The sequence below is a fragment of the Cherax quadricarinatus genome, chromosome 7 (genome assembly GCF_038502225.1).
Source record: "Cherax quadricarinatus isolate ZL_2023a chromosome 7, ASM3850222v1, whole genome shotgun sequence".
NCBI classification, from domain to species: domain Eukaryota; kingdom Metazoa; phylum Arthropoda; class Malacostraca; order Decapoda; family Parastacidae; genus Cherax; species Cherax quadricarinatus.
Genome location: NC_091298.1, coordinates 37,361,340 through 37,375,857, shown reverse-complemented (window position 1 = coordinate 37,375,857; position 14,518 = coordinate 37,361,340). Strand labels below are relative to the sequence as shown.

At 44.3% G+C, this 14,518-nt stretch overlaps 1 protein-coding gene across 1 annotated transcript in view; it reads left to right on the top strand.

Annotated features, from left to right (window-relative positions):
* Window positions 1-14,518, top strand: part of LOC138852352 (uncharacterized) — a 133,617-nt gene that overhangs the window by 83,093 nt on the left and 36,006 nt on the right. The window contains exon 5 of the mRNA XM_070082391.1: window positions 1,039-1,233. Within this exon, the coding sequence (XP_069938492.1) occupies window positions 1,039-1,233 (195 nt within the window). The remainder of the gene's footprint in view (window positions 1-1,038; window positions 1,234-14,518) is intronic.

Sequence of the window (14,518 nt, the reverse complement as noted above, 5' to 3'; positions counted from 1 at the left end):
ATTCTTATTGTATAGGGGGTTAATTTTGGGAAGAGCATGTACTTGTTTTAATGAGATTATGATGTAGGTCATTCCTCTGATTATCTACTGTGAAGGCTGTGAACCTTTGTCATATGTCACAGTTATATTATGTTAACTATATAAATCTAAAAGGTTTATATAGTTTATATTGTTTATATTGTAGTAGTATGTTATATGGAAAAATTTGTGAGTGTATATGGGTAACCTCTTTTATGTCAATTACAGTGTGTTGTTAAAACTTGTTAGTGTATGTTCTGTAGGATTGAGGATCTTACTGTCCCCTTTTTGTATCTTTTTATTTAATATTAAGCTGTAAAGTTTTTAAATAAAATATAAAAAAAACAATTCCCTTACATTGGCTCTTAGCCAGCAATTAAAGACAGTAGCCCTGAACAAATATTTGTTTTCAACACTCACTCCTTGACAAAGTGCCACATGATACAGAATATCAACTCCTTTTTCGAATACCGACTTTTATCCTGTACCTGCTAATCTGGTCTCACATCAATGTTTGGCAACAATATTGCCCCCAAAAGGTAAATATATCTTGGAGTTTTAAAGTAGGGTTTAATTTAGTCCTCATTTCAGGGATTTATTTTATAAATTTTTCAACACAAAGGAAGTACATACTGTCGACAGACCATACGCATTTGAGTTGTTACTAATGTTTATAACATTACGTAGCTCATAACTATAGGGAAGTTAAAATCAACCTAAATATTTTACTAACACATTGTGTTAATTTTCTGTGGCACCACCTCAAATAATTTTAAGTCAGTTCAGCAGAACAAAGAAAGGAGAGATGTTACTCCAAATAGCTCTGACAAGATATTACTGGCAGTTGCTTATAGGGGCCACTAATGTAACCCATAATTATTCTGATTCCAAAATATACATTTATCAGGAGGGATTTCATCATAATTCTCCACTGTAAAATTATTATTCAAATAACATGAAATATATGTGATTTTTGTGTTTATAAATTGTTAAGCGAGGCGTGGTGTTGACTCGTTTCAGAAATGTGTGGAGATCATGCGTGGTTGGCTGTGGGTGAGAGTCTCCACCCTTGTCATTGTCATCCTCCTAGTGATCCTGGGAGAGATCGTGGTCGGCAGACACGTCTTCCATCATGTTGTGATATTAACAACAGTACTTGGCCCGTGTGTTGTCCCTCTTATTACAGCAGTTATGGTGGGCATCTACATTAAAAAAGTAAGTATTAATTTAAACTGACATTCATGAAAATTAATAACTGAGTGGAAAAGAGATATATCTAGCACGGTAGAAGAGATGTTATTAAGTACAATAATTTGTATTTTGCTACCGAACGATCTAGATCAGGGATTGGCAAGTTCTTCGATAAGTATTTCCACATATAATACTTTTCGAGTATTTTTCAATGCTCAAGAGCCACAGAACACATTTAAAAATAGTATTTAGAAAAAAATTAGTAGTCGTACTCACCAAAGCATAATATGTTTAACCTCTGCTCGGTGAAGACTTTGAGGGGGATGGAGGCAGAAATGTAGACGGTTTTTTCTAATTATCAGATTTCAATGAAATTTTTACTGTGCTTTAAATAGCTTTTGAAACTTGCGCGCTGTAATTATTATGAACATTGCCTTAAAATATATAGGGAAAAAATAATTATTGGCTGTTTTATGGTGTGTCACTTCGATACTCCAAACGCAAAACTTGGTTGATGTTCTACTTGACCTCACTTGAAATATAAATGGTAAAATAATATAACGACAACTTATCACAAAGTATCAATACTTTGTCTTTTAAAATATACTGAATTAGTTTCTTTTTTTTTTCATTTTTTAATAAATCTGAAGTGAAAAAAAAAATTAAAACGATAAAGGCTACTGCAAATCATATTGTCACGGTGTAAAGTAATTATAGCTCAATAATATGTGCAAAAGTCATGACATTCTGTCGACAAATAAATGCGTTAGTGGTATAGAAAGGAGAATAACTTATAAATAACAAAAATGCACAATGCTGTGACATGAACAATACACAAATAACCTACACAAAGGAGAATAACTTATTTCTGAGAAAAATAGAAATATTACGATGCAAATCTACGGCTTTCTCCCGCCACGCGTTAGGGAAGCAGCAGCAGCCTCTCAACTCTCTACTGCATGAGCTTCCCTGAGGCTCATGAGAGCTTCCCTGAGGCTCATGAGCTTCCCTGAGGCTCATGAGAGCTTCCCTGAGGCTCATGAGCTTCCCTGAGGCTAATGAGAGCTTCCTTGAGGCTCATGAGAGCTTCCCTGAGGCTCATGAGAGCTTCCCTGAGGCTCATGAGCTTCCCTGAGGCTCATGAGCTTCCCTGAGGCTCATGAGCTTCCCTGAGGCTCATGAGAGCTTCCCTGAGGCTCATGAGCTTCCCTGAGGCTCATGAGCTTCCCTGAGGCTCATGAGAGCTTCCCTGAGGCTCATGAGCTTCCCTGAGACTCATGAGCTTCCCTGAGGCTCATGAGAGCTTCCCTGAGGCTCGTGAGCTTCCCTGAGGCTCATGAGAGCTTCCCTGAGGCTCATGAGCTTCCCTGAGGCTCATGACCTTCCCTGAGGCTCATGAGCTTCCCTGCACGTTTTTTTTTTGTGTATTGATGGAAATATATCCTTTCATGCTCTCAAGAGCAGTACACGCACCATCACCGTCCAGAATGCTAACAAGCTCACGATCTTTCTCTTCTTACAGCTATCGATACCATTCCTGTGACTATTAAAAAACAATTCCCTCAATTCTTGTACTGGTATTGTCATTCTGCCCCATACCATTGTCTAACAGAATTCCCAGACATGTGGCGATGATATTCTAGAACAGCTAGAACTTCAAGACTTCCCAATCCTCAAAGTAGACACTTATGTCCTCCCTGCCCGAGCTATTTTACCCTTGTAATATAGCTCACTAACTTTCGACTGCCGTGAGCTCTCATCCTCTGTTTATATAGTGGACATCGTTTGCAAGTTCGATAGGTGATCCCCACACTGCAACAGTGTAGAAATTGCTGGCGTTTTGGTCATCCAGAAAAATATTGCAGGTCCATAGCTGAATGCCTGGTCTGTGGTGCCGATGACCATACCAATACGTCTTGTAGTATACCTCCCTCTTTCCTTAATTGTTAAGAGGCTCACCCATCTTACTCTCGTCGTTGCCAAGTTTACATAAATGAATGAGAAATCCGTTGTCTCAAAAAGGCAGAAGGTTTCCTCTATGCTATGGCAGTCTCTCATCTATGCCTCCAAGGGAAACTTCCCTGTATTTCTTATTCTCGTGTTGCTAAACATCACCCCACCCCTGAGGTCCCACCTTTTGCATCCTCCCCTGTGATCACCCCTTCCACAGTCACTCCTGTCTCTAATTCTTTTGTTGTCCTGGACTCAGAAGTCCCTACCTCAACACCTCATTCTGTTTTCACTTCATCTTCTTACTCACAAGTTCCAGTGTCGACGAAACCTCGTACAGCACCTTCTCCCCATTGCCCCACTACCTCTAAGAAGTCAAAAAAATCCTCATTACTCAAATCTCTTTTAACCCCTCCTTCTCTTCTTCCACCTCCACATTTTACCTTTGCAGTCTCTGTACCTGGTTCTTCACCTCTAACTGGCTCTGTTACAAGTGTAGAGGTTCACCATCCTCCTCGTACTGTACCTTCCTCCCTTGTCCCCTCCTAAGTTTCTTCCTCTTCTGCCCCGTCCCAGGTTACTTCCTCTTCTGTCTCCTCCTACACTTCTTCTCCAGTTCTCTCTATCCTTTCGTTCTCCCCTAAATTGGTAAGGTCCATTGTCGTTCCAGTCATTACTCACCCTCCTCCTTCTATCTCCAACATTGTCTCCTATACATAGTCCTTGTCTAACAAACCACTTGAAGCTATCTCACAATATATTGCTGAGACTGGACCTTCGATAGACACTGCTCCATCTCCTGTTCCTCCTCGTCCCTCTTCTCCATCTGCACAACTCCTTTCTTCGCAGTGTCCCATTCCTTCGCCTCTTGAAAGTTTTAAGCTGCTACCACATGTAGACTTTTCTAACCCATCTAGTCCTTAGCTACCTTTACCTGCAGATTTCTTGCATCTTTCTCATTACAAATCATGGTTTATTTACTGTGGAATATCCGTGGCCTCAGAGGTAACCAGGGTGAGCTTCAGGTGTTGCTCTCCCAATTTTCTCCTGTTGGTGTGTGTTTATAAGAACCAAAATTACACTCTGCTGTTATCCATCGTATCTCAGGTTATGATTTATTGTATTCATCGGACCCTTTTGCCGACTGAACCTTTAATGAAAATGCCCTTCTTATACACTGATATTCCATACTGCCAGCTCTTTGTTCATTTCGCTGCATTACACTGCAGAATAAATGGTATAAAATCTGTTCTTTGTATCTCTCTCCTTCTCGGGCATTATCTATCCCAGATGTTGCCTTTCTAGTTTCTTCCTTACTGCACCTCTTCTGTTACTTGGAGGTTTTAATTCCCACTATTTCCTCGGGGGGAAGAGGGTCTCATTTGGCTCTCACGGCATTTAGTTAGTTCTCTCACCCTGCATGTTTTAAATATGAGTACTCTCACCCATTTTCATCCTCGTACTCATTCTCTCTCTTGTATCAATCTCTCGGTCTTCTATTCCTCAACTGTCCTCGACTTCAACTGGTCTGTCCTCCCGGACTTGCATAACAATGATCATTTTCCAATCATCCTTACTTCTTCGTATTCCCCACCTCCTCGTAGCCCATGCTGGCAATTTTACCGGGTGAATTAGTAACTTTAGGCGCATCTAACTGCTTTTCATGAGGCTCTCTCCACGTCCTCTTTTGATGAAATTTTACTCCTCTTCTAGACTTCAATCTTAATTGCAGCTTCACATTCTATACACCTCACCTCGGGCAAGCATTCTCAGAATTGCGTGCCTTGGTGGTCTCCTGCTTGTGCTCTAGCAGTACATTTGAAACGCGCTGAGTGGGGCAGGTACCAGTACAACAGAACCACAGACAGACACCTAGATTTTCAACAGAAGAGAGCGGTTGCTAGCCCTGTCATCCGTTACACTAAACGCACTTGCTGGTGAGATTGTTTCTACCATCACTTTGGTTTACTCTATGAGTGCAGTCTAGAAATAAAATAGGGAAACTGAGTAGGAAATACTCCCCCGACCCAGCTCCTATTATTCGGGTTGCCAGTGTCGATATAGCAAACCCTCTTGACGTTGCCACTGAAATTGGTAATCAATTGGTTGGTATTTTTCAGGGGCTCCATCTATGCCCCTCGTTTCTTTTCTCAAAGTCTTCTCTCAAAGAAGAATCTTATAATGCCTTTTACCCTTCTGGAAATGGAGGCAACACTCTCCGCTAGCCGATCAACAGCAGCTGGTCCTGGCGGCATTCATATTCATATGCTACATCATTTACATCAGTCAGACCTTGCAGTCCTCTTAAGACTAGTTAAACTTATTTGGTCACAAGGAGTTCTTCCCAAACTGTGGAAATCTACCATTGTTCAACCTTTCCACAATCCGGGTACTGTGGGACATGATGCCTCTCACTACAGTCCCACTGCTCTTACCAGTGCAGTTTGCAAGGTGATGGAACGTCTGGTAAATAGACGCTTGATGTGGCATTTAGAGATTCACAATAGTCTCTCCACTAGTCAATATGGCTTTCGTAAGGGCCGTTCTACCACTGACCCCTTACTTCGCTTGGATACGTATGTTCGTAGTGCCTTCATCAATAACCACTCGGTTATCGCCATCTTTTTTGACCTTGAGAAGGCATATGACACAACTTGGAGGTATAATATCTTGGCCCAGGCCCACTCCTTAGGCCTCCGAGGCAGTCTGCCATTTTTCCTTAAGAACTTCTTAACTGACAGACATTTACGTGTCTGGGTTTATAATGTACTTTCTCCGGACTTTAGCTGAAGGTGTCCCCCAGGGATGTATTCTAAGCACAACACTTTTTCTCCATGCTATAAATGATCTGGTATCTATCCTTCCCTCCAATATTTGGTCATTGCTCTATGTTGATAACTTTGCTATAGCTTGTGCAGGTGCTGACTGTCACCTCATTGCAGTTTTTCTCCAGCATGCAGTCATCTTTGTTTCCATTTGGGCCACCACTCATGGGTTTAAATTTTCAAGTAGTAAAACTTACCGAATTACTTTCACTAGACGTTCAGTCGTCTCTGATCATCCCTGGTACCTATTTGGCTCATGTATCCCAGAACGTGATACAGTCAGGTTTCTCGGCCTTCTGTTGGACCGTAGGTTATCCTGGAAACTTCACATTACCTCTCTAAATTAAACTTGTCAGTTGGTTGAACCTTCTTAAAACCCTCTCTTCTCTTTCATGGGGATAGGGGGGACTGATCGTAGAACTCTCCTTCGCCTACATTCAGCCCTAATTTTATTGAAACTTGATTATGGTGATCAGCTCTATTCAGCAGCCTCTCCTGCTACTCTCTCTAGCCTTATCCCATCCATCACCAGGGATTACGTCTATGCCACAGTGCTTTTCGCTCTTCACCGGTTGAGAGCCTTTATGCAGAGGCAAATATTCCATCCTTGTTCGATAGCCGTGATGCCCAATGCATTCCCTATATATAACCAGTTTATTTGGTGATGCTGGAAGCAGGTGAGTGAATGATAGGTCTGCGGAGGCTTCTTTACTTTATTTGCAAAGTCGTAGTGGATACACAGGTTTGTGTGTTGTGCCCATGGCCCAGGAGGGCCATGCTCACAAGGGAGAGAGCCAGTAGGCTTGTTGTCTGCTTCTAGGCCGCTGAGTGAGTCAGCAAGTGTGAGTGGGACCAGCGTCCCACTGACCTGGGCAGGTCTAGAGAGGGCAGCACCTTAGTGCCACGAAATATGAACTAAGCTGGCAGACAGCATAGGCTATCTGTGCAGACAGTACAGGCTGTCTACATATGCTCAGCCACCTACCACATGGTCGTCCCGACCATGTCTGGTGGTAAAAAAAAACTCGTTCTCTCTCTCGTAGGAACAGGGCACAGGACACAAAATAAAGACATGTATATACATATGGACATGGAAAAAAAACTTCCTACAGGGAGGGAAGAAAAAATCATATGGGGTGTGCTAAACATCGTGGTCATAGGCAGTGAGCGTCTATGGGCATCACTGCATGCCTTCCTGCATCTGGACAGATACTGCAACACAGGAGACATCACTGCGGCTGAGCTGTGACGTAACGGGGTACGGTCTCCTCTGGAATGGTGAAGCAGTCATCGTAGGAGTCACTGCAGGTTTCATTCAACCTGGGGCATGACATGCTGGTGCCCTCGAGTGAAGCATCATCAAAACTCGGCAACTGAGCAGGACTTCTGGCAAGCGACTCAGGAGGAAACATCTGGGGGTCATAACATCATACACCAGACTGCAATGAGCGAGCTAGCAGTCAAAGTGACATCATCTTTGTGCAGGCTGCTCAGTGAAGCTTGTGACACGAGGCTGACACAGCGCCTGCCGACAGGGCTAACTGCGGCTTGACAAGTGTCATTCTCTCGGCAGTTGGAGTTATAGCAGAGGTTAGTCTAAGCATCCCCAGACTTGTTTCTCTACATATAACTGCACTCTGAAGGTCTGGAGGTGAAGTGAAACAAATCTCGATGGGAAACGTAGCAGGTACGATTCTGCAGAACATCTTTGAGCGACAAGCATAAGAGCTTTCTGTACAAAGGGGCTCATATGCTCAGAGCTGACTAATATCAGCTGTCAAATGCGCTGGTCACACCGGGTGACAGGGAACAAAGAGCTACACAGGGGTCTGGGCTCAAGACCACACTGGACACATGGAAAACTGCAGACACACCCACGGTACATGCGGTACAACATTGCTTAAACTAGCAAATAATGTTTTTCGGTGAACAAAATAGACACTAAGCCATATACTGTGTGAGAACACTGACTGAGAGGAATTAATTAACACACGGCATATATCTTCTCTCAATCTTTTCGGCAATACTGACATAAATACTGAAACACTCGATGTGACATCATATGATGTCAGGCGTGACATCGCGAGGCGACGTCAGCAGCATTGTGAGGTCAGCAGACATCTCGAGGTGACGTCAGGCAGACATCGTGACGTCGGGCAGCAGCATCGGTAACTCACATGGCTCGTAGATCCACGTGGCTTCAGCCACACCTCACATGGCATCAGGATCCATGTGGTGTCATGATCTACATGGCATTCTGATCCACATGGCTTGCTGATCCACGTGGCTTAGTGATCCACGTGGCTTCGAGTGGCCTCGGATACTTGGATACACAGCTCTGGCAATAAATTCACACAAAAATGCAGAAAACACAGCAGAGGGAGTGATGGCATGGTGGTGTATGGTAGGCTGGTGAGGTGTGAGTGTACAGCAGGGCGAGCGTGGGCGAGGCAAGGAATGGCCACTTCCTCATTTTCTCCCACAAACACGGAGACATGCACACTGGATACAGAAATCACCAGAAAACTCATCTCTGGCTTGCTGAAATAGCTGTGCTGAGCTGAACAACAGCAGCAGAACATACAAGTGATGCTGAACACGTGACTTGAGAAACAGCGTGGGACGCTGTAGAGTGGCGTCAATGGGACTCCACTTACAATTCTCGAAGAAATTCGGCAAATTTTGGCTAGATCCTGCTTGTACCTGTGTCTGGATGCTGAAACATGCAGACACGGCATCAGGATAACTCGTTGAGAGATGGATGTTTCTAGTGTAGGGTGATGAAGTGAACACAACTTCATTCCATTTCCTTCCTCTCTTTGGGCAAACAACTGCTGCGACCACTGCTTCCCACCAATGTGAAACAAGATTAATGTTGAATTGAAAGCGGGGTTCATTGATAAGTGGTTCCAGGACACTTCTTTTACTGTATTTGCAATATCTTAGGGTGGGTACACAGGCTTGTGTGTTGTGCCCATGGCCATGTTGTCTGCTTCTAGGCCACTGAGTGAGTCAGCGAGTGCCAGTGGGACCAGCGTCCCACTGACCTGGGCAGGTCTAGAGAGGGCAGCACCTTAGTGCCGTGAAATATGAACTAAGCTGGCAGACAGCATAGGCTGTCTGTGCAGACAGTAGAGGCTGTCTACATATAATGTACGATCTCATGACCTCCACAATCCTTCCATATATAGGATAGTCACTGATGTTAGAAGACATTCTTTATTTGTTCATCACCCCTATTTATTCTGTCTCTTTTCTCTTCGCCTACATTCGCCTACATTCCCCCTTGGGAATTTCCAGCTGCTCATGTCTGTTCTTTCCCAGCGATATGCACGAAAGCCCAACTACCTATGGTGGCTTCCTGCTCTCTTTTTCTAAACCATTTCCACTATCATTCTCATACCATCGCAGTGTACAACGATGGTTCTAAGTCTTCTGGCGGCGTAGGATTCGCAGCAGTGTTTCCAGACTGTGTCGTGTGAGGCATTTATTATCTTCTGCTAGCATTTTTACAGTTGAATTGTGTGCCATTCTTGTAGTACTTATCCGTATTGCATCTATGCCTGTGTCACCATTTGTGGTAGTTTCAGATTCCCTTAGTGCTCTACAGGCTATACGAAAATTTGATACACCTCACCCCTTAGTTCTTCGTATCCAGCTTTGGTTATGCCGTATCTCTAGCAAACACAAAGATATTGTTTTTTGTTGGGTCCTTGATCATGTTGACGTACAGGGGTATGAACTGGCAGACACTGCTGCGTGGTCAGCAGTACATGACCTCCCAGTTTCATATAGAGGTGTTCCATTCACAGACTACTTTGCTGTATTTGCTACCCACCTTTGCACCCATTCGCAACAACGTTGGTCTGATCTGCTCCATAACAAACTTCATTCTATTAAACCGAGTGTAGGTTTCTGGCCGTCTTCTTGTCATCAATGTCGAGGTTGGGAGACTACTCTCCTCCGTCTTTGCATCAGCCACTCTCGTCTTACTCACGGATATCTAATGGAGAGGTGCCCTGTTCCTCTCTGTGAGAATTATCAGGTTTTAGTATCTGTTTGCCACATTCTGTTGGACTACCCACTCTATCATCGAACACTCAGAATTTGCCTCCAAAGTTGTCTCTGCTCTGCTGCCCTTTCTTTACCTTCCCTTCTTGCTGATGGAACTTCCTTTAATCTAGCCTCTCTCATTGACTTTTTGACAGCAACTGATTTACTATACAAACTTTGATGATGATACGTCTAGTAGTCCCCCCAGTCCTTTCTACCTCAGTCTCTAACTACCCTCTATCCCTGCACTATCAACTGCCCTGCTGCTCTCCATAACCTAATAATCATCCCTCTCCCTCTTGTTACCCATTACCCCTGCATACTTCCCTGCTCTGCTATGCTGAATAATCCTTGTGGTTTAGCACTTCTTTTTGATTATAATAATTATCTTTAAACTCAAATCAGTATTAAGTATTTATTAATCAGTGAAATATTGATCGACACTGCACTGCACTAGTTATGTTCCACTACGGGCGCAGCTTCATGGTGCAGAATGATGGTGCAGAGTGAATTTGCATCATCCGAAATTGTTTAAAACACTTGAATATGTTCAGCGAGTTAAAACAGCAGTTTGCACGCATAATGCACAGGAATGTTTGAAAAGTTGATGTAGCTTACCCATATATATATATATATATATATATATATATATATATATATATATATATATATATATATATATATATATATATATATATATATATATATATATATATATATCTAAGTTCTTCACATGGGTGAAGGTATGGAATGTACCCTTCGAGGCCACGGCGTATGGACTACAGGAGTTTTTTCGCAGTTATGGGACAGTGCATTCTGCAACCATGGGGGTATGGAGGGATGGTCCATATGAAGGAATGCCAGAAGGTTCTTACACCCTTAAAATGTCTTTAACAAGGCCTATACCATCCTATGTAACGATGACCGGTTGTAGAGCACAGGTTTATGTGTACTATGCGGGTCAGAGAAAAACAGGTCATCTGTGTAGCTCTTATGAGCACATAGCAGCCCAGTGTCCTAGGAGGCGGGCTCCTCGAATTCTGGAAACGCCGATTGTGATTCAACAGTCGTGTGATTTGGTGCCTGGCTCTGTTGCCTCGGGAGGCCGGAGGCCTGATCTCTGGAGCGAGGAGGCCGACCGGGAGGTGGCGGAGGCGGAGACGTGTGTCACTATCCCAGGGGAGTCGGGGGAGTCGAAGGTGTTATCTGAGGAGTCTTTTGTCCAGGAAGCTTCGACTCAGGAGGGTTTACTGGCAGATGTGATCAAGGATTTTTTGGATGGAGAGGAGCCCGGTGCAGAAGGTGTCCTTAGTTTATGTGAAGTTGGAGCGCTGGAGGGACAACAAATTGTGGAGAAAGACTTGAGTAAGAAAAGGCTGGAGCATGTGGTGGCCGTACACCAGGAGGATTCGTCTGAGGGTGAGATGTGTGTAAGTGGAAGTTCTAGAAAAAGAACTGCGGCATCAGAGATAGACGAGGTTATTACCCCGGGGCAGAGGCCAGGGAAGAAGTCATGGGCAGCGGTTGTGGAGCCGATGCCACATAGTGGTAGAGGTGCGCCTGAGTTGCACAGTGGGAGAGGGAGGGGGGAGGTGACTGCACAGGATAACTCGAGTGGTAAGGGAATACGTAATGTGAAAAGTGCAGCGAGTAAATCCCAGCGGCATAGGGGAAAGCCGCCCCTTCTATAATTTTCAGAAGTGTCACGCTTAATGTCAATGGACTTAAGACTGAGGTTAAGAAAGTTTGGTTGGAGTGGTTTTTACGGCGGTTTGATGTAGATATTTGCTTTTTGCAAGAGCATAATCATAGGGCTGGTTGTGTGTTGCGGTTAAAATGATATTGGATGTATGTTACCAGTGGTTTGCAATTGAAAGGTGGGGTAGCAGTGGCGATAAAGGAGACCAGCCCCTTGCGTGTCATCGGCTGGGAAGAGGGGGGGGTGGGAGGGTCGTGAGGGTGGATGGTGTCTGGGGTGAGAGTCGAGCTAGTTTTGTAGGAGTTTACATGCCAGCAACTAGCAATACCAGGGTAAAAGTAGATTTTGTCAGAGAGGTATTGCTGTATCACTTGAGAGGTTTGCCTGCTATAACAGTAATAGGTGGTGATTGGAATTGTGTGATTAGGAGTGGTGATGTCGAACCGAGAGGGGCAGGTTGTGTGCTGAGTGTGCTGAGGGATGTATTGCGAGATATTGGGGTTGTTGATGTGGTGGGGAGGGGAAGATACCTAGTGGAGCACACGTTCGTCCGTAGGGGATATGAAGCTCGATTGGACAGAATTTATATTAAGCAGGGTATAGATGTTGTGAGGGTGCAAACCTTCGATGTGGGGTTTTCGGATCACAGGGCGGTAATAGCAGATTTGATGTGGGATGGAGTGGTGCGTATTTATTCTGGGTGCTGGAAATTAAATGTAAGGCTTCTTAAGGAGGAGGGGGAGGGGCCTTTTTTCAGTGATTGGTGGTTGCCTTTTTGGGAGGCTAGGGACAGGGAGATAGATCTGTTAGATTGGTGGGAAATGCAGGCAAAACCGGGAATAGCGAATTTTTTTAAGGTTAGGGGACGAGAAGAGGCGAGGTGGCGTTTTGGGTTGCAAAATTATCTGGAGGGACAGTTGCAAGATTGTTATGTTGGGGGAGGTGGTAGGAGGGATGACATGGACAGTCTGCGGAGTAGAATCGCTGAATTACACAATGATAGGTTTGATGCAATTAGGGTTAGGGCGGGGTTAGAGGATGTATTGTGGGGTGATAAGCCGTCTGGATTTGTTTTACGTAAATTTAGGGACCGACAGAGTGTAACCACCATTCTACAATTGGAGACAAGCCCTGGGGTGGGAGGGTATCCAGAGGGTCGGGTCCTATCCAACACGGAAAGTATGAGTCTCTATGCTGATAGTTGGTTTAGGGAGAAATGGAGTTGGAGGGAGGGGGGTTCCTGGGAGGGTATTTTTGAAGGGGGGTTCCATAGCGTTTTAAGTGAGCAGGATAGAGTGGGGTTGGAGGTTGGTAAAAGTGAGGTTGAGGTGGAAGAGGCAGTTTTCGGGATGAGTACCGGGAAAACACCAGGGATAGATGGTATACCAAATGATTTTTATAGAGCACATTGGGGGTGTATTAGGCAGTGCTTTGTTAGGCTATTGGATCATATGTTAACTAGTGGGAAGTTGGGCACATCGCAAAGTACGGGTGTCATAGTTTTGGTGCCAAAGAAGAGGGGGGGAAGAGAGTTGAGTGCTTACCGAGCAATATCTTTGATGTGCGCAGATTACAAGGTTTTTGCGAAAATTTTGGGTAATAGACTGAAGAAGGTCATGGGGTCGGTGATACATGGGGGACAATTTGGTATCCCGGGGAGGAGTATGCGGGTAGGTCATGGACGTATTCGGGATTTCCTTGAGGGTAGTAGTAAGGGAGGTATTCTAGGTCTGGATTGGGAGAAAGCTTATGATTATGTGGATAGGGAATTTTTGATTGAGAGTATGGTGAGAATGGGTTTTGGAGGGAGGGTGGTTGGATGGGTGAGGACATTGTATGAGAATGCATCGATGAGAGTACAGGTAAATGGTAGGTTGGGTAGTTCAGTAAGCATGGGGAGGGGTTTAAGGCATGGGTGTCCACTCTCCCAAATACTCTTTGCATTTATGCAGAATCCTTTCTATGTTCTGGTTGATGGTGGGATGGGAAGGATGGGGGAGAGAGGTGGATTTTGTGGGAATGTTGTTGGTTATGTAGATGATACAACTGTTTTACTTAATGAGATAGAAGATTTAAGTAAAGTGGGAAGGGTAATTGAGTTTTTTGGGAATGCTACTGGGATGAGAGTTAATAAGCAGAAATCACGGTTGTTGGAGGTAGGGGCTTGGGTAGGAGGGACCTTGGGGGAGGAGTTTGGATGGATAACTGTAGATAGGCTAAAGATTTGTGGGATTTTGTATTTAGCAGATGTACAGGAGAGCAGGAGGGTTAATTCAGAAATGGTAATGGACAGAGCTTTGAGTAGGCTCAGGAGTCTAAGGGCCGGGGATGTAACCTTGCATCAAAGGGTTGTGGTGGTAAATACGCTGATTTATAGTAAGGTGTGGGGAGTGGCGGAAATTTACCCCTTAAGAAGTCAGGATATTATGGAATTACAAAGAAGAGCCTTAAGGTATGTGTGGGGTTTTGGGAGGGCGTGGTTGGGCAAAGATGTGGTAATGACCGCGGTAAGACAGGGAGGATTGGGATTGATGGCATTAGGGTCTAGGGTGAAGGCGCTATATGTGAAGCAGAGGTATATTCGGGCAGCGGGGGAAAGGGGTCTTCGGGTGGGGGAGGTGATGGGGGATATCTGCAAATGGTGGGGTGGCAGGGACTTAGTGGAGTGTGAAGATATGTTGCGGTTTATGTTAAAGGTACGCAATGTTAAAAAACTGAAGGTAAAACGGTTAATGGGTGGGGAGGGCTATCAGATACGTAATAGTTGATTACTTGAATGTTT